Source organism: Struthio camelus, chromosome 6 (genome assembly GCF_040807025.1).
Source record: "Struthio camelus isolate bStrCam1 chromosome 6, bStrCam1.hap1, whole genome shotgun sequence".
Classification (NCBI taxonomy): Eukaryota; Metazoa; Chordata; class Aves; order Struthioniformes; family Struthionidae; genus Struthio; species Struthio camelus.
This window is the reverse complement of record NC_090947.1, coordinates 31,943,433-31,960,202: the sequence shown is the minus strand read 5'-3', so window position 1 is coordinate 31,960,202 and position 16,770 is coordinate 31,943,433. Positions and strand designations below refer to the sequence as shown.

At 37.2% G+C, this 16,770-nt stretch overlaps 1 protein-coding gene across 6 annotated transcripts in view; it reads right to left on the bottom strand.

The window, feature by feature from the left end:
- PTPN4 (protein tyrosine phosphatase non-receptor type 4) overlaps positions 1–16,770 on the bottom strand; it is a 117,154-nt gene that overhangs the window by 66,209 nt on the left and 34,175 nt on the right. For 4 of the 6 annotated variants that reach the window (XM_068948997.1, XM_068949000.1, XM_068948999.1 and 1 more), the window contains exons 2-3: positions 8,830–8,984; positions 2,204–2,311 (exon numbers count right to left, since the gene is read on the bottom strand). In XM_068948997.1, coding sequence (XP_068805098.1) covers positions 2,204–2,311; positions 8,830–8,967 — 246 coding nt within the window. In that variant the 5' untranslated portion in view covers positions 8,968–8,984. Of the gene's footprint in view, positions 1–2,203; positions 2,312–8,829; positions 8,985–14,628; positions 14,711–16,770 lie in introns of those variants that run through there. The other 2 variants (XR_693136.2, XM_068948996.1) reach the window with 1 other exon arrangement.

The window sequence follows — 16,770 nt, the reverse complement described above, 5'->3', positions numbered from 1 at the left end:
GGTACTATTTCACAATCACAAATCTCAATATTTTCACTCCAAACTCACAACTATTACAAATTAGTTTTAACATAACTACAAGGTGATACTGACCCACTCAAATGACACAGTTGGAGAAGATGGCACAATATTGCAATGGCTTCTATTACTTCTCTTTACAATGACCCAGAGCACAGTGATGCTCTTCTAAAGTCCATCACTTGTGGAGTCCCATATTTCCACTTCAAATATCTACATGAGAACATGTGGAAAATTCATTAGCAGTCCCAATTTTTCTGGTGAATAGTATGCTACTGATACCTAGATCACTGGTATCACAAAAATTTTTTGTTTGTTTTCCACATGCAACCACACGAAATATCACTTTTAGGACATTTAAATTTAACACCTAATTCAAATTTAACTGAAATAACACTAGTTGCAGCACTGCTATACTTCAAGTGCTACATTTCCATTTAAACGATGCAATCACTTTGATCAAAGTAAAGACTTGGGATCTTGTTTAATTCTTTTCTAAATCTACACAACCAATGCACCATAACTTGCAAAAATGCCTCTCTAATTCAGGATAAGAGATACGTTTACATGGTAGAAAGAAAGGATCCTAACAACATAGCACAAACGATTAAAACAAAAGATCCACTGGCTGGGGGGCAGAGGGTGCAGAGCAGAAATCTCTGGAAGCAAAGAACAGATCTTGGTTAAACGTCTCATATAAGGTAAACATCAGATGCTCGCCTCTTCCTTTCTACGGATTTGTTTAAAGACAGAAAAAGGACTTTATCCCAAATTTTCCTTTTTCACATAAATATATTTAAAGCAGTAAACTTTTCATACTTCCACTTATTTAAGAACAGCTAGTAAAGCTCCATATTCTAAGATAATCATCTTGAAGTGCTGCTCAAAGGACTATAAATAGCATTTCACATGGATGCAGAGGTTAAACACGAGCAGACCAAAATATACGTGTTACCAAAAAAACCCAAAAAACAAAAAAACCCCACACCTCTCCCATTGCAGTAATGCCTAAAACCGCTGTTTGAATTAAAACTTCAGTTATTGCATCTGGCCCTGCAAAAAGATTAAATGCTTGAAAAACACCATCAAATGTCCTACTTGCACTAGTGGCAGGCTTAAAATATTAAGTCTTCAGTCCTCCCCATCTAAGCACCATCCACCTTTTTGTTTCAGTCTTTGTCTCTTTCATGTATTACTTGAATGCTGATTACTACAATCTAATTAACTTGGATAGTTTTCACAACTGCCATTTAATTAATTCACCTCATCTGGCTGATTCCTTATGTGAGCTGATTTAACTCTGCCTCCATTGTTTTTTCCACACAAACTATTTCTTTTCTTATTTCATCATTCTCCCCTATCACTTTATTGTTCTAATTTTTGTTTCTCAATTAATTCTGCTCCACCTTTTAGTGAAATAGTCTCCTATTCCCATGACTGTCTAGACTATCAAATTATTGATGAAAATACCATTCTCAAGTGCATTACATAACCATATATTGAAACCAATGGATAAAAAAGTGGCATGAGGAGCAAACTGAGCAGTCACGTTGTCTTTATTAACGAAGCTAGTCTTTTGATAACCTTTTGGATCGTAAGCTCAACCCACAATCACGCTCCATCCCCAATGAAAGACGACAGCACAGCTTAAGGTGCCATTTACGTTACAATTGTGTAAAATTTTACGTGTAAAAAAAGCCAAACTCTGAAAAGATCAGTTAAATATTGCTCCTACTGCTATTGTAACGCTGCAGAACAAGCACTGAAATGCTAGTTTAAACAGATGAGAAATAAACAATAAAAAACTTGCTAAGTTTTTAAAAAGCAGTTTCTCTCAACTCCCAGCAGTTTTCCAGGTGAGCAATAAATAAAACTGTACTAACAAAAGCCAAGAACCAGCTTTTTTCAAAAAGAGAAAAAGTCTCCCTCCGCCCCCCCCCCCCCCAAAAAAAAACAAACCCAGATGCAGTTCTCTTCAAAGCATACCCGTGCATTCTTATGCCATCCACATCTAACCAAATCAAAAACCCAGGGTACTTCTGTCAAAAATGTGAGCTGTCTGAAGGAAAGAATTAGAATTTTACAATTATGAGGTCCCTGCTAGGCAATAAAACACAGTCATACATTACATTACATACATTAAATGAGCGTGAAAAATATGATTTAGAAAACAGATTCAACTTACAGGGTTATCAGTGGGTTCATCAGCCAACTGTAAACCAAAGTAATCTCTCTCTGTCAAATCGAGATGCTTGAAGACTATATCCAACAGAACGTGTCCCTGATCATGTTTCTGCAGAGAGCAAAAATATATACCGTTTTTGAACAACACACATAGCTGGATACAGAATTCATGCAGGCAGAGCGCATACACACTCTTTCAGACGTGCCCAAGCAATCTAAATTCTAAATATCACGAAACGTACCCCAGCAGCACTATTTTTAAATGAGCTCCATTTCTCTTGCTAAAACATATGCAAGAAATTATTATTTTTCCTCTTGTCATTTTCCTGACAGTAAGAATTTCTCACTTCTCAGTGAAATCACATGATTATTCCTGAAAGCCATTCATTAACCAAATTTGAAGTTGAAAAGGAGGACTGAAAAAATTGAAAAAAGGGTTAGAATTTGACTTAGAACTTAGTAGCCTCATTTAGGCCATTCCGTTACCATTTAAAAGCACAATTTTTCAGGCCTGTACATGTTATTCTTACTTACTTTATCTGAAAATCTATTCCTGAATCCAAATGAACCAGCATACTGAAAATGCTTCCAGAGTTAAATGGCACAGATAGCTGAAGCAGCCAAATACCTAACTGAGAACAAGTGTCATTTGAATGTGTTTTCCCGGAGATACTACTTCACTCTAAATGAACCAATTCAAATAACTGAATATAAAAAAAATAACATTTATTTTCGGAGACAAAGGAACGAACTTGATTTTTACCGCACGGCCAGACCTTATCCACAAAATGATATAAAAAGCATCTGCACAGTTGAAGGTACCTAGCAATCTTTTGCCTAAACTGAAAATATTGCTAATATAGTAATTTAAACATCGAGTGTGCCATTACGAGAGGGCTCAATAAATATATTTGGTGAAATCTGAAGGAGTTTCCCAAAGAAGCTGCAAAGTTTCACAGCTTCTTGAGGAACAACAGGTGCAAAGAAATGCTGCAAGAATAACTGTTAAACAAGAAAAATGATGAAAGATGACTGATACCTTTTCCACCTAGGTTTTCTAGTTCTCTGGAACCAATCACACTCAGACATTGTTTTACATTGAAGAGCATCTTATCAAAACTCAACTTTTTACACTGCTGAGATTACACTGAAGTTGAGTAAACTGGCAAAACCATTTACTTGGATGCCAAGAACTCAGAGCAGCTTAGTAATTTATTTCTTAATAACAAAGAGCAAAAAGGTATTAACAAATTATGCTTAAAAGGATGACAGCAGGGCAATCGTAACTGTAGCCCTGCATATTTAAGATGAAATTACATAAGCCATGCACTTCAGCTCCTGTGTAAATGTGGCTTAAATGATATAAGAACTGTTTTATTTACTCTGAAAAAAGATTTCACTTTCAAAAATCACATGGAGGAAATTGCTTCATGTTTAATCAAGTGAACAGTTAGAAGGAACAAGGTTGTTAAGAACTTCACTACTGAAAAATTTACTCTCAAATAATTAGAAACAAGCTAGGAAAAAAAATAGACGTTAACATAACAAATACATGACAGCATAAACATGCAAAGCAATTTTTATGTACAATTCTAAAAATAGTTACTTTGATTTCTTACTAAATTAAGGGTTTCTGATATATTTTGAAACAAACCAGTAATCACAGTACAAATCGTTCAGCAAATAAAACAAATTTTAAATTACATAGCAACACTGATTGCTTCTTGGCACTCTTCCCTATGTAGATCTAAATCAGAACTCAAACCAGCAACTTATGATAGTAACTTTCAGAAGAAGGGAGGCATTTACATCCAAAGTTTAGACTGACATTTACTACAGCTGATGTTACTTTCTCAAGTAACACGCAGGTATCAATTCCCTAAGTGTTTTTTTAATCTAAGCCTGAGCATTTATACCGTTTCTGAAATACCTACATAAACGTTTCCTAGTGAAAGGATCTTGAAAGCTTAGGACCTGCTGATCAGTTTGGATTCAGTAGTACCGAATGTCATTTCGTATAGATAAGAAAGCTGGGACTATGAACGGAAGTCCTGTTAAAAGGCAGAATAAGTAGAGTGAAAGGTATTTCTCCTGAAACAGAGTGGCAAATTTGGGTAAGAGACAACAAGTTTCAACAGGTAGCATTTGTTTTGATCACAATGTTTTACTCCCAGTACAAAATAAAGATAAACATCTAGTAAAACCAGACCTCAGATTAACCTATCTTGGATATTTATATAACAATGTCGCAACTTGTCAGAGCAGGTGAAGGTCACGATCCTGTTTGTTGTGAAAGGTCTGAAATGGAATTTGTAATACTGACATAATCATTGAAGAGCTCTCTAAATTATACACAATACAGTAAACAAGTGTCTACTTTTTCTTTTTTTTAAATAAAAAACCAAAACCAATAAACGGAGATTTTCATAAGAAACATGTTATATTCATACAGCTGGACTAAGGTTAAACATTAATACTGTATCTGAAAACAGAATAAGGAAAACACAAGAACAATGGGAAATATCTAATATGAAACTGCCCACTGCAATTTAACTAAACCGTTTCACAACTGAATGGTGAACAGTTAGCGAAGAACAACTTAATTACTAAGCAGTTGAATATAAAACTTATCAACATTTCTGCTGAGTTGGAACATTAGAATTTTATGCATACTTAATATTGGTAATTGCTACAGGCAGCACGTCTAACAAATGTTGACCTTTCAGAACATACTGGACATCAACACTAGACATCAATAAATTAGCTGAACTTTATGAAGTATCTATGATCCAGTGTCTAACATCTAGTGTCATTAAATATACAAGTTATTTCTATCACAATATTGGTTTTGGTTGGTTACAAATGCACTTGCTTGAAAATTTAAGAAAATATTCACGATTATGTAGGCTTAACGACTGCTTACCAACTAATTGCAATCTTCTCAAATTGCATCACTGACGCTCTGTTTTTGTTGCGAGCCCAAAGAGCAGAGTGCAATTACAACAAACACCAGGAATGTAGAGCTTACTGCTGCTGTGCCAGTCCAAACAGGATTGGACTTCTCTTGAAAGAAAAACGGCACGTCAGGCCATGGACATTTCCAGGACTGCAACGTAGCCACGAGGGGGTCAGGCAAATGCTGCTGCACACAAAACTGTGAGTGGTTGCCCTAATACTTCACTAATGGCATTACTGACATCCCTCCTCTCTCACCTTACTGGAATAATTCTATTGCAAAACAAACAGATGTACTCCACGTAAACAGCCAGAACTGTATTATTGTCTCTGTTCTATAACTTACATGAACTTTTCTAAAGTTATCTTACTTTAGGAAAAAGTTTCCATGCAGGCTACTGTTTTCTTTTTCGTGAAGAAAGAGAGAGGAAAAAAAAAAAAGTAATGCAGATTAAATTATTAGAAATTTTCCCCTTCTAAAATCATGCTTGTTTTTGACAATTAGCTTTTTACGCCTTATTTCCATCGCATGGTAAATGTATTGCTTGGGGGAAGCTTCTGAGATAATAAAGGCTCCAAAGCAAACCTTTTGTCCGTAACTGCTAACTCTCGAGCCTTGCTCACAGAACAACTCATGCCATCTATCTTACCTTAGTTTTCCCTTAAGTTTAATATTATTTCTGTGTCTACAGATTGGCTTTCAGGGAACACATTTAAGTCAGTTTGTGAGGCAAGGATACAACTCAAGGTATTTAAACAATTAATTAAAAGAAATTAAAACAATTTGACCTTGGAAAAGCAAGTTTATGGTAATACAAGTCATCCTGATCATTTTATTAACTCAAGTCAGTCTCACTTCTTCCAACTATGCCTTTACGTAACATGCTTTCCAAGGTGGAAGGAGTAGTTCTTCATTGGGTAAGCAGAGCATTTTCAGATGGTATTTCTACTATTCATATATATGCACAGGTTAGTTCCTACTGACTCTTCTAAATTACTGTCTAACTACAGCCTATAGGGATTATTTTATTTGATTTGGTACATCCTATACAATGTAATGTTTAGCACAAAGAATCCCTATTTTGCAGATCAATGGAAGAGGCTGGTTGAAGTGTGAACTTAGAACAAGCCATCTAAATTATCAGGAGACATTGCCTGTGATCCATACTTTGCTCTTGGAGGAGAAAGAATATTTGAGCAGATTTGTATTGAGACAGAACTGCATACTTCAGATGATTAAGCTTCATAATCATTAGCATACAGAATACCTATAGCAACCACCAGAAGAAAAATCTTTGCTAATTTATTCGATGTTATCATTGTTCTTCCTGTTCTGAGAACAATTTCATAAATATTTATTGCCAAATACTGTCAACCACAATAAAGTAAAACACAACAATAAACCCTGAAAATCTGTAAAAAGTGTAGTAGGTTAGCATTATGTTTGCTATGATTGAATATTTAACAAATTTTTCTTTAGTCTCTATTTTCTAAAAAAAAAAAAAAAAACACACCAGACTGAGGCTAAAACAGGAGAAAAATATGTTGATCACCAAGGAACTTTGTATTTTCTAAACTCAATTTTAATAGAAAAACTTGCAGGCTGGTCTATCGAACCTATCAATGGTGATCCATGCAACTAAATATTCAGTATGCAAGAGAGGTGGGTAGAAAATTTTACCCAGATTTTTCTCAAAAGAGCTGGAATAGAGGTTTGAGGATTTATGAGTGGTTACTCTAGACAGGCACTATAGCAGTTCTCTTAAGAGATACGTCCTTTGGATACCGAGATCACAAAGAAGTGGAATATCCCACAACTACTGGACTACAATTATTCCTTATTTTAGCCAACTAAAACAAACAAAAAACTTCCATTAAAGTATCTGTCTTGCAGACTCAAGTACCTGAAAGCAAGGAACACAACATTTACAATTTCTCATGCAACTTGAATGCTTTATCTTCAGCCACATTCTGCACGTATTGCTTTTTGGCAAGCAACGCAGTCTGGAGATTTGCGTTAGCAAAGATGTGAAGGTAAGTGACACAGAAGCGATACAGGAAACATTACAACAGAAAGGAGATGAGGCTTTATCATGGTAAACTAAAAATCTTTGACGGTCTCCCCATAATCCGAGATAACTCACCCTTCACTATTCAGAACTCCTGCTTAAAATAGGCCATAAGAATCTTCTGAAATAGCGCTTGAATGGGCTGCAAGAAATACCTCAAGAGAGCATCCTAAAACATTCTACTTGGACCAAAATATCTGCTCTTACAGTTAGGAGGAGCCTCTACGCTACCAAAACAAAATAACCACCAAGTCTACCGCTGGCTTCAGCCACTAGCTACTGCACCCTTGCATGTTTTTGCGAGATAACTGAGGATCTGGTTCCTCTGATGGGTACTTGCAGGCTGCCCAAGCTCTAATAAGCTGAATACAGAACAGAGAAACTCAAATCATTTTCAAATCTTCCCTAAAAAGCATTCAAATTGATCAATATCCTCACTGAACAGTGGACATCAGAACTCCATATGACTGACAGCTTTCTCAGACAGCCTAACTTAAACGTGTTCACACATATTTGAAAACTGTTTCAGCTTCCCCATCACCTCCCAGTTGCATCCTGTACCCTTGGCTGATATCAAGCCACTCTTTTACCCCACTCTGTGGGGTTCTTCAATTTTGTCTTGAAAAACTTAAATAATCATGCTACCTGTAACATCTATCACCACACTATTCAACGTTTATCTATACAAAGGATGAATTCTTTGGCTATAAAATAAGAGATGAGTTCTAGGCTACTAAGGGCACCCCCCTGCTACTTTCCTGGTGACTTCTGGTTCCTGACACAATTTAAGCTTTCACATAACGTTTACTTTAAATCCTCCGAGGTTTTCTTGTGAGGGCCTTGCCAATTTTTTTTTTTTTTTTTTTTTTTTAAGAAATTCAAAGAACTGGATGCACACATATGTACACATTCATAAAATCACAAACATTATCATTTTAATTCATCAGGGATTACAGATCCGAAAATCTGATGAACATAGCCTATTTTAGATGCCACGTCCACTTGTCAGAAGTTACTCCACTTCCCTAGTAATACTCCTCAACCTTCAGCAACCAGTTTCCTATTTTCTTCCTGCCCTCCTCACTAGTGCATTAGGTGGCGGTGTGTTTAAGGGAACCCATAGAACTAAAAAAAATATAACCTGAGAGAAGCAGAGAGCAAAGGGATGCTTTGAGATTATATCTGTAACCAAATACAACCGTACACATGATTAAACATGATTAGCTGCACAGTCAAGAGAAGAGTTGCCATCATACATGATACTCATGCTCAAAATGCAAAAACCAGAACTGACTCCACTGAACGGCAAAAATCCTCTCAATTTCACTACACAACACTGAGTAGCCAAAGAAAACTACTAGAAATAAACTACATTCTGAATATTCAATTTTTAAACAGAGACGTGTTAGCATTATGGAGGATGCCAGCATGATTAAGTACACAGTGACTAAATACGTACGTGTACAGGCATGCCTGTTAGAACAAAACTTCCCCTTCTACTCTGTATTTAACACTATTTTGAGAGCCCAACTCTAGACATACAAATCCGGTAAAGAAAAGCAAGCTCCGAGTGACATTGATTTGCAATAATCAAATTACCTACATTAACTCTGAAAGCTTGTACAGTGTTATCCAGGAGAAGAACGTTGCAGACCACCTCCGTATGCTGCCTGTCTCGTGCCAGCTCAGATGCTCGTACATTGTAGGTTCTGCCAGCAGGCAATCGGAAACGTGCGGTCATTACTGTCCACACAGGGTCTTTAGACAAAACAAAAATAAAAGAAAAAAATATTCAAGAAACAGAAATGCAAAAAGTGAAGGCTTAAAAAAGAAAGGTAAACCCACAGTGAGTCCACTGTTAAAAAAAATCCATTTTAGACAAAATAAACACGACCAATAAATCCATGGTATCTAATAAGCTAATCTAATAACGAAATGCAACACCTTACAAATTACAACATGGCCTTATTCCAAAAAACCACTGTCCTTTACTTACTGCCCATTTTCCCCTCCTTACTAAGTGTTTTTGGGGGGTTTTCTTTTTAAGATTCAGAACAGTATTTTCACTAAGAAAGCACCGTAATTGCTGTGCACATAGCATCATGGCTACTAGGCTCCCAATATTAGAGGCACTTAAATAACTAATTTCAGAGCAAAACAGGAAAAGAAAAGCTTACACCAAGAAAATCTTTAGAGAGAAAAAAAACATGCAGAAAAGAAAAGAGCAAATATACATACAAAGACTTTGATGTCTTATTCTACAAGGCCTGCGAGTTCACCGTATAATTCAGATATCAGACAAGAAAACACACAAGGATGAGAAAAATATTAGTGCTATTTTTTGGTTGCTGTTTAATAACTGAAGAGATAAAGGTTTGACAAACGAGTGATTCTTCCACCTAGGTCATCAATTTGATTGGATTTATGTATTTATATTGGAAGCACAAACGATACCTTTTTATTATCCAAACAAGGAACTGGGACCAACACAAACCTGCACCCTGGGCTAAGTGCTGCTACATAAAATCCACAAGTTGAAAACTGATTTTCACTTTTCAAAACTAAGTTTCTAATGATTAAACTACAATCTCAGTTCAGCAAAGTACTTAAGTGCATGCCTTAAGTGTGTTATTAGCCCTATCCAACAACGCTAGCTGCATTCTTAAGTATTATGCAGGATCAGGGCCTGTGATTCACATAATTATACACTTGGTAAACTATTTCTACATCCTTTGATAAGGGTGTGAGCAAATGGCAAGTTTCATAACTGAAATAGAGAATATATTATTAAAACAGAAAATTGAAATACTTTACAAATTAGTAAAACAAAACAGATATTCCCAAAGCTGAAAATGAAATGATTGATTCCCCTATTCTGCAAAAAAATTAAGACGACTTCAAAACTGTTTACACATTTGTTTCTTACTGTTTTGGGGGTGAGCCTGTACTGTGAGGAAAAAAAGAGAATTCAGTCCTGGACAGCAAGTGTTCCAGCAATGATTAGAGAACTTCCCTGGACCAAAAGAAATATGTGTACTGCAATATACACAAATAAATAGCTATAACAAGGAATGAAAAGATAAATCTTCTCCAGAGCAGTTAATAGCTTAGCTATTTAGGCTTTCGTGGGAAAGCAAAAGACCAAGATTCAAGTTGTTCGTCTGAATCAGGAAGGGCTGAGACTTCACAGGTCAGTCTTCTTCCCAGTGCCTGCAGTCAGCGTCCCCTGTGAGGGCCCTAAAAAAAAAACCACTCAGATATTTTGCTTTTCTGGAGTAGATGTTCACCTTTTTAGGTATAACCATGCGTCCTAAATGTAAAAAAAATCTTTAACGATAATCTTTCCTTGCAAAATGTTTCAGTTTTGACTTAACTGTCATTTTCAAATGAAAATATCTCTGTCCTGACCAGATACAGCTACTGTTTGGCTACTCAGAGTCACTCTAGCTTCCGAACTGCAGTGCTTTTCTTTCCCCATGCAGAACTACAGCAAGTTTTACTCTGTTTCATCGAACCAGTATGACAAACTGAGAAAAGCTAAAGATATCAGATAAACACTGCAGCTACAAGTTGAACTCATGACTTTCTTTTAACAATAAAATCATGAAAAAATTGTATTGCAAACATTAAAACTCCAAAGCAAAGCCTAACAAGAACGCACACGTCTGACAACAACTCATGTAGAGGCTGGTTCCACTATGTCTTCTCAATGCCTCTAAATAAAAGGCAGAAGAAAAACCTAGAGAAGAATACGTAATTGAACCTCCATACCAGCAGCTTGATCAGCATAATATTTCACAAATAATATTTTATATGCCACATAGACATAATCTAAAAGCATCAGCGTCTTAGTAGCTGTAACAATACAAAAATTAGTATCTTCAACAGTGCAGCTATACAATCAACTATAGCTACGATTTTAGAGTCGCGTTGGTCTGTAAGCTGAAGCAAAGAATGTTTCAGAAGAGCCTACCATCTGATTAAAAATAGTTCATCTATGCCACAGAAACAACCTTCTGAAAGGCATATTTTACAAGGATTTGATTAAATGACAAATCAAATAAGACAGTGAAGGTTAACTCAGATTCCTTTCCCATGGATACAAACTACCAGCATACAAAATAGGGATGTCTAACTCCCAAATAAGTATTGCAGTCCATAAGAAGCCATGCGGTAGTGAACTAGGAGGCTCTAACTCAGTAATTCATAATTCAGTGGCAGAAAAAAAAAGAGTTAAAGCTCCAGAAATCATCACGTTTTAAGGGAGCAAAAGGACAAATCTCACCTTTACCTTCTGTTTTCTCCTCCATTTCTGTTTATTTCCTGGCCAACCCCAGTAGTATTTCTTTCTCCCTCATCACTGTCATAAACCAGGCAAAAAGGTTGTGGGCTTCAAGCAGAGCAGCAAAATCATCACAGTGAGCGAGGAGGAAGAAAACGTGCCCTCAGTGATTCTTAGAGCCCTGTACTACCCCGCAGACATTTACAGTGCCCCCAACAAACCCAATCTGCAGGCCCAACAAGGTCCTTGCTGTAATCCAGGTGATCTTCAAACGTGGACAAGACGACGCAATAGTTGCAAACAGTAATTCAGCTTTTCCTCCGATGTACATAAACGAAACGGTACAATTCAAAGAACAAGGCGCTGTACTACGAGTATTCTAAGAGCACATGAGCAGCTACACTGGGTCAGTGAAAACAAACATCTAGCTCGGAGGCCTGCATCGCAAGACCTTCTCACTTTCACTCTCTTTAAGAAAACGCACACATACTGATATTCCACAACCCGGAGCTCAGAGTCTTCCTGGCGCAGAGCACCACGGTGGACATCAGCATTCATGGACGTTCATTCATGACTGTTTTCTTCAGACTTGTGAGAGCATGTTTTGAACTTTAAGGTGAGACAATGAAGTATTATACTCCACGTCCAACATACAATACGCTTGAAAAGCCATCTTGCATTAGAAGAATTTCTTCCACAAAACTACTTACTGAGTCTTCTGCAGCTACAGAACACAGTTTTAGGCCCAAGTGCAGTAATTCAAATCCTGACATGCTTCTACAAAGTGGAAATGTAACAGTCATGAAAGTAACAGAGAGGAAGGTGACAGAGACAGACTATTTTCTGCAAATGACATTCAAATTTACTTTTTCCCCATATGCCATCAAAAAAAAAAGTGCAAGTATGTAGGGATTACATTCAAATGCGTTCACCATCACATGCTCTCTCAGAAATACGCCTCCTTCTAAAATCTGTCAGGGCTATTACATATAACTGCTTTGCAGCCAATCATGCGTACACCATCCATATTGAAACCGCTATCAGCATACATACACACAAAACGGATGCAGTTGTCAAGCACGGGCAGACCTTGCACGTACAGTCTTACTGTAACACTTATTTTACAGCATAGCTAGTCCTGTAACTGCATCTGTATCATCTTTAGTCCTCCTTTCTTCCAGAATTTTATGCACCAAGAATCCAGAGAATATTATTCCTCCTGATCAGGTATCACTGCTCTTTCTATACATTTTGAAAGTGTATTAGAAAAATAATAAGATGGCTAGCTATTGCATGTGAGGCTATAAATCATGGCTATCTGATTTCCAAGCAAATGCCAACATACGAGATAACAAAACTGATAAAAATTCAGTCACATTTGTTACAATCTTGTCAAATAAGATTTTATTACAGTTAAAGTTAATATGAAGAAAATAAAGGACTGACTTCAAGCTCCAAAGCACAATCTGCAGCCCCAAGAGAAACAGAACTTACAGTAGAAAATTGGATTAAATCAAAAAAGTTTCAGACAAACAGCAACTGGACTTGATCAAGGTACTGCGTGTGCGTATGCATGTCACGGATGGTACCATGGCCACTTACGCTCACTAAAATCTTTTCATATATGCAAGTGGATTATTTAAAGTGGATTTAAATCGGATTAATCTTGGCATATAAAAATAGTCTCTGCTTATAATTTTTCAGCTTCTTCTACTAAGTACGCAATATTTAGACACTTGAATTAATAATCCAAAGCATGTGCTGCTACAGCAACTGGAGAAGTCCTGCAATGAAACTCCGCTTACCTCTCAGGTCTAGGGAGGGAGGCCGTTGCACAGTTCCTCCCCATCTCAGGTTTCAAGAGATGAAGCAATTCTAGGGAGTGTTCCCTATCAAAGGGCAGAACATTCCTGTGATACTTGCTTGGTTAGGGCATTAAAGAGCATACGGAACCCTCATAAGGGAATTTTCGGCATCACTTTTTCTTTTACCTAAAATAATACTGTAAAATGACAATTGACTTGGGCTTACAATAAACTAACCAATTTTAAGCAGCTTAATAAATATGAAAGTAGACCACTTAAATTTAACTTATCTGTGAGTGCAACTGATCTGCTGACCTGAAGTAAAAAGCTCTTTTAAAAAGGGTAAGCATCGTGTACTCTACTCAAAGACGACATCAACCTTAGCACAGCACAGCATGCACACGTACATGCAAGGACATGAAAAATTTTATTTTCTATAGCTAATCTACAGCAGCCAAGAACACACTACATTGCCAGATTAAGAAAACAGCTTTTGGAATGTCACTTGATTCTTTAGACGTTTGTATTTTAGGAACCCAAAAGGCACTAACTTCCACTGCAGTCTTTGGTTTGGGTCCAACGTAGTACATGCATTTCCTACAATGAAGTCAACAGCAGTCACTGATTGTTCGTGATTATCTACACAAACGTGTATTTTAATCAAACTCCTCCTGCTTAACAAAAATAACATACTTGTGTAAAGCAATCATATGCCTCACTGTGAACATTTTTCCTAAAAATTCCATTGGAAAATGGGGATATCACTTTTTTTTTTTTTCCTGTCGACCAACTGTGACAGTGACTACATAATTTAATTACAAGCATGCTTCATTCACTGTTACTACATTCCCAAGGAGTTGTCAAAAGTGCACTGGATATGAGGAGACCCTGGCATTAGAAGTTAGGAAGATAAAGTTTCCAAAACCTCAGCAAGTGCCCTTCACTGGGCACTGAGTAACGAGACTCAAGGACTGGGCTGAGTCCTTTTTAGCCCCAATATCCATTCAGGGCTTAATCAGCTGTGGGTCTCTCAGCCACCCTAAGTCAAGTCATCCCTCATCCTTTTTCAAAACCTGGTCCTAAGCAGCCTGAACACTTCATACACAAAACCGGTACATTAAACTTATCAAGTTTATGCTTGTATGCATTCTTGCAAGACTTTCATTAGGTGTGGACACTATGATCTTGAATAAATCCCTCAGAGATACAAGAAATACAGTATAGCAAAAGAAATTCTTAATTGCAACCATTTTACTCTTGAGAGAGCAATAAAAAGGAACAGACACACATGCCCTCAATTTGTCTGTAATCTCACCTGCATTCAAATGAGATGAGCTACTGCTACATTCTCCTCTTCCACTTTCCTCATTCTTCAGGGGCATAGAGCCAAGTCTCCAACACAAAAAACATTAATTCTTCAAATCTGACAGTTTTCAACATCTTTAGGCCCAGAGTTCAATAGCTGAAGGAAAAGAAGCTGGATTTTGCCTCTCCTCCACCATTAGCTTTTGAATAAAGAGAATATTTTCCAATACATGAACTAGTGGCAGAGAATTAACAGTTTTCAGGTAAGTTTCTCAAGTTGTTAATCCATCTTGTTTTATGTACAACAGGTTTTATTTGGCCTGGCTGGGGATTTCTATACAGGCTCGATACCTAATTTAATAATTACACTCAATTTAAAAGTTATCTGAGGACCTCTTTTTTTTTTTTTTTTTTTTTTTAAATTAAACCAACATCTCCTTGGATAATGCTTTTATCTACTTCTTTGGACAGGGGTTTCAAATTTGAACATCATATTGTGTGACATCAAGTTAGATCTTCATTGCTGTAATCGCACAACTACAAATACTGATAACAGGTTAAAAACATGTAAAGACGACAAAACACTCTGCTCTGTCACTACCAGAACTTCATCCCTTCCAACATAAAAAAAATTAACGTGGTTTTGGTCACTCTAAATAGGACAGTGGCCAATCTACCAGAGAAGACCATATAATCTATATTAGAACACAGTAAACTCTTTCAGTAGTACTTTAACACTATTTCATGTGAAAAATAAACAATTTTTACAATTCAGCAATTCCCTCCCTTGCTTCTCCCTTCCCCCAAGGAGAGCAGAGCTAACAGAAAAGCCCTGTGTAAGTGACACTTCCAGCTAATTCACTGTCAATACTCATTAGGCTCGAACTGCTCTACGCCCAAAGCTCTGAGAAAAGCCTCTCCAAAATTCAGCTGCTCCCTTTCTCTGCTTCGGATCTGAAATAGCACAGTACAGGGAGCCTGGAATCTGCCTTCCTTCACTCCTAAACATAACCTTTGGGAAAACACAAAGACAGCAAGGACAAACATCATTAATTTGAGATTATAATACTCAGTGGCACAGTTCAGAAGCACTACTCATAAAAAAGAAAATGTTCTTAGAAGCCATGCCATCAGCATTGCCAATAATTGCGAAGCTTTCTGCCCTCCCATTCTATGCCTAGCCATTTTTCACATGAACAAAAGCAGCTTTTCTGACTTTGCTATCCAGGACTCTAGATTAGACTTACCTTGAGAAGACATTAAAAATTTGTGCATGGAAAAAAAAAAAAAAAAAAAAGAAGCTTGCAAACATACATGCCAACAGTTAGAGAAGGTTCATTTTAAATCCATTTTTAAGTTTTAAATTTATTCTTAGAAAATACCACATTACAAGCCGATAAGTACACTGGATTTCTACAGCACATCCTTTCACAGCAAAGTTTAAGCTTTTTTTCAGCTGTTTGGACCAGTTTTCTAGACTGAGAAATGAGCTGCAGAAAGGCTGAAGAAATACACCCAATACCCTAGAAGTCTGCAGCTAAGCCAGTTCTAGAATTAAAATAGCCTGATTTCAATTTTTTACCCTATCTTACTTCAGCATGTTCAACCTGTTTCACTTTTCACTGGGGCAGTCTTACAAGTCAGAGGGTGAACGAATACAAAGACAACAAAAGGCCTCTTCCCGACTATCTCCCGCCGGTTCAAGGCTGAGTACCACCCGACCTGAAGATATCCGTATTTCAGAACGGACACAACTTTTGCATCATTTCCAAACGACGAAAGGAAGGTTTTAAGAGTTTGCGTGCCATTAGGAAAACGTTTCCTGTTGGGCCCCTACAGTTCATTCGCAACAAATACAAACCCGTTTCTGCTGCAGGTGACAAACCGAAGCCACAGTCGGACCCGACACACCACGTGAACCTGCGTGGCTACACCGTTTCTGACCCAGCAACCTTTCAATTGCAGCTGATGTTCAGGGGTAAAGTTTTATGAAATAACTGCCACGCACACATTTGACCAGGACGGTTTGAGAACTCTCAGTTTACATGAGGTTTCAGAAACAGAACAATCCCGGAAAGGTTGTGTGTGACAGCAACATACGGACGTGAGGGGCGAGGGGCCTTCTATTAAGCCACTGTGCATTCGTAGCTTT